Here is an 8789-nt window from a genome sequence, read left to right as displayed (position 1 = left end):
TTCACATTGGACCGTGTCAAAACAAGACGTAACAGACTCCTCCACTTCACCGCCTCTTTTCATTCCCTTTCTTCTCATCCCGTGTCGTCTCCTCCCTTCTTGCTTTGCCTGACTTATATCACTATCCACCTACCATCCATCATCATCAGAACCCTGTCGCTGTAAATGCTGAACATACAGTATTAAGGTCACGTCTGTCCATTGTGCTTCGTGTCGAATAGCCGTCCAGTTCCTGCCTGAATGACCTCACCGCAGCCAGCTGTTAAAGGAAATGCCAGGAAACTTTCTTTTTTCATTCCAGCTTCGTAACTCCACTATGTTATTTGTCAGAGACTCAGCTGGTATGTAACCTTGCTCCTTGCTCTGACCTTTGACCCTTCAAAGAGCATCAATCAGTCCCCACCCCTGATCCTTGCAGATACTCCTGAAGTCTCAGCAGACAGTCCACTGCTGGAGGTTCACTCAGGGATTATAGCTTTCGAGGCAGGGATATACAGTATTTGCTTTTCGGAGAAAAAACGTCATTACCAGAAGTGGGGATTTAGATTTCCTGTCCATCCTTTTAACTGGTAAGCCGCAATATCCTTTTGTTTTGGTCTCATCTGTGGGGTTTGTGAATGGCATTTCCGAGAGATAATTGGTGTATCCGAGTGACTTACTGTAAAGTCATTCTCTTTTGGATTTTATGTTGATACTGTTAATTACAACAAAATCACTTTTTGTTTCTGCGCGAAATATACAAACCCAATTACCTTAGGCGCTTTCACACCGCAGTACTTTTCCCACAAAGGTTCATGAGAACTTAGTTCATGAGAACTCTTTAGTTCTTCACACCTAAGTACAGATCGTGTTCACACCGGAATAAGTCCCTGGGGATGGATTAGGCAAATGAAGCCGCTGACGTCACTTCTTCTTCTTCTGCTTTGGGTTTACTGGCAGGCCGCAAACAACTTCATGGCGTATACTGCCACCCGAAGTCCCCGGCCGGAAGTCCCCGGAGTTGGGGACTGGCTTCAGTAGAAGCTGCTGGGACTCCCAGCAGCTTCTACTGAAGCCTTCCGAGTAAATCGCCTGAACGCCGACACCTCCTCATCTCCACAGCTCCCATGTTTTCTTTTGTGTTGCCATAAGTTAGTCTCTCTGCGTTTGTGAGCTGGGCTAATGCTAATGCTAAGGCGAGGATAATAAAATGGCGGCTTCACAAAACTTTTCGGGAGTTCTACGGGGCGTGGTTTGCAATCCGCCCAGCCAATCAGACATACAGTAGGAACCTTTTTCCCCCACGAAAGTACCTGCTCTCTAGCAGGGACGGAAAAGGGGGTAAAAAGGTTCTGATGAACTCGTTTTAGTTCCGGCTCTTTTTGGTTTGAACGCAACCTTTCGGAACTAAAGTGGGAAAAGTACTGCGGTGTGAATGCGGCTCTTGTCTAAATTAAATGTTTTCCTGGAGAACAGAAACTCCAGCTATTTAGAAAATGTGCTGATCTTTATCAATCAGTGTAAGAAAAAAAGGCAAGAAAAGGGGGATTTATCCATGTTGTTTCGTGTTGGATTTCCCATGTTTTGTTGCACAGTTTCCCACTGGTTCAGAGCCAACATTTAACATTTAAAATAACATTGTTGACCCAAGCTTAGTCATCAGGGAAATTAGCCTAGATCCACTGTGAATACTTTTGTTTTTCTAGTAGTTATTCAATTTTATACCCTGAGTAACACACGGTATATCATTTTTGGTCTGGTCCAATATGAAGAAATGTAGACAGTTGGTTCTCGCATACTGAAACCCACACACTCTTTCCTCTACTGTATCTGTCATCTGTTCTCATTGTGAAAGCAGCCTGTCTTTTTCCCTAGCGGCAAACGTTTTAGCGATGACTCAAAGACATGAAGTCCACAGTCATAAGTCACTAGCTCTTAGCTTAAAGGCTCACTGAGTTGGACTGACAGCTCAGGAAGAGAACTGATGAAGATGAACCAATCAGAGAGCTGGCTAGGATACAAGCAGGGACTGCAGTGTGTTTGTGTCCTGGGTAGACTGCCTTATGATGTCTGTTGAGGCGTTCTTTTCTCCTTAAAACAACGATTAACTTCCTACCAACTTAATCAGAGCACACAAGTAACCCAAGAGTGGCTACTCTTAGCGCCAACAAATTAAATCTATTATTATTATTATTATTATTACTGACCAAGCATTTATTTCAAGTCCAAAGCAGTAGGCTACTCACCTCATAGAAAACACTGAGGCTACATTACATCACCTCCAGTTAACTTCACAGAGAAAAATTAGGGAATCACCGATCTGTCATAACCAACCACAGACACTGACAAATGGATGTAGGGGGAAACACTTGAATGGATGTTTGACTTTATTTTTGTAATATTAAACCTGTTATTGTCTGGCGGGTGTCCCATTATAGGTAAACAGGAAAATGAGTGCTTTCAGTAGTGCTAACCAAGCTAGCATAATACCGGAGGCTAATTTGAGGCTAATCTCAGTTACACTATAGAGCTGTTTTCTATGAATGGAAAAACAGGAAGCACACTTAAATTGTGTTGGTTCACATGACAACTCTGTAGTGCGCCTTCAGTTCCTGATGAGTTGTAATTAACTTTCTTTCTACCATTACTTTTGTAGACTGGGGTAAACTGTGGCAGGTTGTTTCAGTTCCATCTCTTTCCAATGTTGGCTGTGATGCATAATCTTGTTGTTTGGCTACTGAAAGAGCAGCAAGAAAATAAATTGAAGGTTTTAGTGGAGTCAACAGAAAATCTAGATGTACGTCAATCTTTTTCTTGCAGCATAGCTCAGAAGCAGTTGTACATTTCAAATTACATTTTTTAATTTCAGTATATTCTACTGATCTGCAGTCTACGAGCACGACTATACATTTCTGCATAATACAGTTAAACTCTGACCTGTTACCTGTTTGAACATCTCATTAGCGTCCCAGGGAGCGGATGTATCAGTCGTGGGGGACGCTTGTTTTGAGTCTTGTGTACTCTCTCTCTCTCTCTCTCTCTCATCTCTGTCTGTCTGCCTCTGCTAGGTCTTTCATCCCTCAGAGTTCCCCTCTTTGTTTCGTACAGACGCCCAGCTGGTTATTTCCTCCCTCCCTCCCTCTCTCTCTCTCTCTGTCTGGACTGCTGCAGACTGCTGTAGGTGGTCAGGATCAATGCAGAGGAAGGTCTGTCTGGGCTTTCTCATCCTATTCTTTCTCTCTCTTCCTCTATCGGTCTACCACATGCACTTAGCTGAAGGAGCCGGTGAAGAAAATGTAAAAGTCATCCAGCAAAAAGGGCAGAGATGATTAAAACATGAGCAGGATCAAATTAAAGATAGGGTAGGTAAGAATGGAGAAACCAGCTCGAGTGCGCTAGAATTTGAAAATACACAACCGGAAAAATCTGCCCCTTCCTTCAGACTTCCTTACAGAGAACCTCCTTCAACACACACAAACGTGCACATGACCAATGAGGGCACGAGATAAGTTTGTGCACAGATGGAAGGCTGACAGGCAGGTAGGCCATCCAGTTATTTTAGCCGGGCCGGCTGAGATGATTGGTCGTGCTTTTTACAGCGCTACGGCTTCCACAGATGATATATTTTAATGTATTTATTGTCAAAGCATTTCATGTATTCATTGCTATCGGGATGTTAAGAGCATTCCATGGAATATAACAACAAGTATTTCTGAAATAAATTACATACCCCACCTTTAAGACACCATAAAAGGACAGTGGTACATGCTCGCATCAAAAATAATAACCTCAGTTCAGTGTAAAGTGTTTTTTCAATGCCTTATCTTGCATTATGGTACCTGATAAAAGAAAAATAGTTTTAAACAGAATGTTGAAATGTGATGCCTGTTTTTGATGGTAAATATCCAGCATGAGACTGAAACAGCATGAGAGAGATGAAGCCAGATAGCAAACCTGCAAAATAATAAAATCCTTTAGAGAGTGAGGGGATGAGGAAGTGCAGCGAACAATGAAGCTGTCACTGCGGGGGTCTCGGTTTGGGCCGACATTTAAATTGAGTTCTTGTTTCTATCTTTGTTGGCATTCTACCTTTTAGTAATTCACATTCATTGTTCGGTAAAGGCTTTTACTATTTCCTTAGAGACTGTCCAGAAAACCAAAACCAACACTTTTCTGCATTTGGTTATGATGCAGTAGAATAGAAAAAATGCTTGAATTCCGAAATCAGACCAGTATTATATTTATTATACAAATACAGATCATATTTGCTTGTAGCCATTACTAAGAATTGAATTAAAGAATTTGATTATATCTACTTTCAATAAGGACATGATACCTACTTTATTCAATTTATTTTTGGAGCCCAATGCTGCAAAAACTACTTATATTGAATTTCAGTCTGGTTTGGCACGATTTGTATATTATGTAAAGTAAAAGATGTGGGAAATGTCTTAAAACGTAATATATGAGATAAACAAACATTACATTCATGCTATTTATATCTCTGTTAGATACTCAGCTGCATATTTAACAGTAATTGACAGTGTATCATTTTTGTATCACATTTGAGGCTTTGTAGTCTGTGAAACTTGATTTAAGTGTGTTTGTGTGTGTGTGGAAAGAGAATGGAGTGCTGTGTTCACTATCAACGGGGAAGTGGTGAATTAAACCATTGTGCTCTCATTACAGCCACTTTTGTGAGGAAGGTGGCAGCTGTTAATCTTGGCACACTGCTCGAGCCCTTGGATTATCACACGAACACACACACACACACACACACACACACACACACACACACACACACACACACACACACACACACACACACACACACACACACACACACACACACACACACACACACACACTCAGGGTATGCGGCTCTGATAAGCTGGCGGTTAGCCTTTCAATTCATGAAGCAGCTACTGTTCCTCATTGTTTTGAATAGCTATCAGTTCTTGTCTCTCTCTTTGAGTTGGTCTCATGCTCCTCTTTTGTGGCGTCTCTGATAGTAGTTCCCTTTACGATCCAAAACAGAAAGCCCTTTGAGACGACCCCCTGTGTCATGGGACAGATGAAATCGCCATGACTCTACTGACCCTGTTGTGACTCAATGTACTGGAAATGCCCGAGGTCATAAAGTGATGTCAGAAAGAAACCATTAAATTTCTTCTTTGAACTTTTTACAACCATGTCTAACATCTTGTCCTCTCTTCTGTCTCCTCCAGTTGGAATGTCCTGAGTCAGTCCTCGGGGCCCAGAGAGCGCTGTGCTGATGGGACCTGCTACGCCGCCATGAGCTTACAAGATGGCGGCTGCAGCTATGCTAGCAGCGCCAACATGGCCAGCGCCACTGGCAGCATGCGGCGGCGCCTGGAGGACCAGGAGTTCAGCCTGCGCGTGTACCCGGGCGCCCTGGCCGAGGGAACCATCTACTGCCCCGTCTGCGCCCGCAAGAACACCACGGCTGCCGAGGCCATCGACTGCCTCATCGAGCGGCTGCGCCTGGATCGCACCAAATGCTACGTGTTGGCTGAGGTGAAGGAGTTTGGCGGGGAGGAGTGGATCCTGAACCCCTCCGACTGCCCCGTGCAGAGGATGATGCTCTGGCCTCGCAGCGCCCTGGAGAACCGCAGCGGCCTCTGCAGCGGAGACGACTACCGCTTCCTCCTGAGGGAGAAGAACTTGGACGGGTCTATCCATTATGGCGGCAGCCTGCAGTTGTGGCTGCGGTTGACTGAGGAGCGGCGCCGCATGGTGGAGCGGGGTTTCCTCCCCCAGCCTGCAGGGACTGACCCTCCGACCGACCTCTGCGCTCTCCCGGAGCTAACAGAACGCACTATTTTGGAGAGTCTCCGTGCACATTTCCGCCAGGAGAAGATCTACACTTACATTGGGAGTATTCTTATTGTGATTAACCCTTTTCAGTTCCTGCCAATCTATAATCCTAAGTATGTCAAATTGTACGATAACCACACACTGGGGAAGCTGGAGCCTCACATTTATGCTGTGGCGGACGTGGCGTATCACGCTATGCTGCAGCGACGGAAGAACCAGTGCATAGTCATTTCTGGGGAGAGTGGGTCAGGGAAGACCCAGAGCACCAACTTCCTCATCCATCACCTGACTGCCCTCAGCCAGAAGGGGTTCGCCAGCGGGGTGGAGCAGATCATCCTGGGGGCTGGGCCTGTGTTGGAGGTAAGGAACTCTTGCAGTGTTGGAAAAATAATGAAGAGGATATGCTCATGTTGGTTTGTCAGCCAAATAACTCAAAATACCACCAATAGATTTTCACAAAATGTGCTTCTGATAAAGGAACAAATGGTTTGAGTTTGGTCGTGATCTGGAGTTTAAGCTTTAAGATGACATAAGCAATATCTCAGGAAGTAATACAGAATGACACTTGCTTTCAAATCTTAGATAGGAACAATATCTGATGATGATTGATAAGCCAGTGTCGCTGTGCTTTGAGTGCATTGTACCTGACTGTATGGTTTGACTCTAGGACCACCTCAACTGAGACATATAGCCATTTTACTGCTGGATCTTTTTCAAAAACCGACAAACCTATGTATGAACTGTAGCTGCGGGTTGATGGAGAGGAGATCATGACTAAATGTAATTCATGGCACATAGTTCCTGCCCTCCCAAAAAGGCATATAGGAATGCACAAAGAGAACTTCAGTCTCTAGAGATTGTTTGATGACTGCTAATGACTAAGACAACGTTCTAGCTTTGGTTTTCAGATATCTTTTTAAGGATTTCTTGACATGTCAAGCTATAGCTATCGGGACAATAGTGTTGTATAATTGTGCTTTGTTTCTCATCGATCCCCATATTTGGTTGTGTTCAGTGTAAAATGTCCTACAGCAGGCTCAATCCAAGCTGCATTCAATTCATATGTTGAGAATTAGACACCCCAGAGAGGAAGTGACAAAAGCCAGATGAAAGTCAGCAGGGTATTTCTCGCGTTGGAATGTCAGCTCATGAGACGAGGCATGAAATGGATTATAGAAAATGTCCCTCTGAAACTGGAGTGCGGGGAAAACCTATATAGAGCCCCGGCTTTACCACATATGAGTCTTGTACATATTATTTGACCCAGAAACTGTGGATCCAATCTCTGCATTAATGGAGGAAAAAAAACTGCTGATGGAATATCGCCTAATCCGTCCCTGGATTATAAATCAATAATGGATAATGGATTATGGCATTTCATTGGGACTGTCATTGGGAGTTTCATGTTTTAGGAAGGTCTTTTCAAGGGCAACATGCTCGCTTCAGTCTTTTAAATATGACTCAATGAGCTCCCAATGGCGTGTTGTTTTGTGGCAGCTTCCTGTCAGGACGTATGGGGATGTCAGAGTGCAGCTGTGCATGTTGACACCATGTGCGTCCGTGGAGCTATGTACAGTGAAACAAGGCAGATGCAGAGTCAGTTGGATATATGGTCTGTCATCTGGAAATCATGAATCACCTTTTGAACCTCCTTCATTCTTGCCAACCTTGAGACCTCAGAAATCGGGAGCATTTCAAAATGCAAAATAGGGGGGGGGGGGTGCTAGTGGATCGCCGGAGCTGTTAGATTAACATTAACATGCTTATTGTAGTTGTAAGTGCAATGCCTTGCGGCCTGTAGCACCGTCCTTGATGGAGCATATGTGTGGGCTGGACCTGTATTTTACAGGAAAGGAGTAAGCAGAGAGTAGAGTAGTTGTCGATTCTTGTTCTGTTTTCTGTGACTATCTGCTTCACCCTCTCAGACTTTCAGTTGCGCACGCTACTAAAGAGACGTGTTACCATGGAAACCCAACAATGGTGTAGCTGTATTAAAGTCCGAGTGGAAACAGTCCTGAGTAAATCTGATTTTGTCAGAAATCGGGAGAAATGCGGGAGAAATATGACCTCGGGAGGAAACCGGGAGAGGGCAATGAAATCGGGAGTCTCCCGCGAAAATCGGGAGGGTTGACAAGTATGACCTCCTTGCTGTTTCCGGGGGAAGAAACTTGTGTCTGCAGCTGCTTTGTGTTTACACTTATTTTGCGTAAAGAATGAATGGTTCTCTGGCTTGTATTTTATTTCAAATGTCCTGCAGAACAGCTGCTTTGCATGTGACGTCTGCTTCATACTATGCTGTGCATCCTAAGAATCTTCTTCAAACAAAGGATATATTACATGTTGTGCAAATGATTGGTATTTCCCCCCGCATAGCTTTGGATGAACCTGGCCGTCACACGGGCGCAGTCGCAATTCTCCGCAGGTGATGATTTGACGCCGGTGACTGAGTACCTGTCAGAGCTCAGGGGCCGGAGGCGACAGCTCTGGGAGAACTGAAAGGCCTGTTTTGATAATAACACAGATAGAGAGGAACATTAACTCTCAGAGGAACTAGATACTGTTTGGTGTGGGAGCATGTGTCCCATGTAATCACTTCCCCATCAGTCACCTGTCTGACCGCGATGTGAGAAACAAGGTGCACAGTGGAAATGTCACAGAGACAAACAAGCAGAGGGAGTGGTGTTGTGATGCTCTTGTTAATTATTTGCCACAGAGGAAACATGTGACAGTGTGGTGTCAGAAAATACCTCAAGGACCCGAAATACCAACATGTTTTTAATGTTAGTTGAACAAGAAAGAGCTTTTGTTGAACCACAATTTTGCACCAGTAGCTGTTTGAGAGCAAGTTGTAACAATATTTGTTTATATTATTAATTATTGACTATCTATGAAGAGTATGTTTAACTTTTTGCATGAAGTGAGGGTAATTGGATTCTGTTATCTACAATATATAAATCATTAACAACAAAGTA

At 44.0% G+C, this 8789-nt stretch overlaps 1 protein-coding gene across 11 annotated transcripts in view; it reads left to right on the top strand.

The window, feature by feature from the left end:
• Positions 1-8789, top strand: part of LOC307038652 (unconventional myosin-IXAa-like) — a 162696-nt gene that overhangs the window by 33252 nt on the left and 120655 nt on the right. For all 11 annotated transcript variants that reach the window (XM_079680221.1, XM_079680223.1, XM_079680226.1 and 8 more), the window contains exon 2: positions 5208-6177. In XM_079680221.1, coding sequence (XP_079536347.1) covers positions 5275-6177 — 903 coding nt within the window. In that variant the 5' untranslated portion in view covers positions 5208-5274. The remainder of the gene's footprint in view (positions 1-5207; positions 6178-8789) is intronic.

This window comes from Notothenia rossii (genome assembly GCF_949606895.1).
Source record: "Notothenia rossii genome assembly, chromosome: 5".
In the NCBI taxonomy this organism is placed as follows: Eukaryota; Metazoa; Chordata; class Actinopteri; order Perciformes; family Nototheniidae; genus Notothenia; species Notothenia rossii.
The sequence above is the reverse complement of the archived record's forward strand: the minus strand, read 5'-3'. Positions and strand labels throughout refer to the sequence as shown.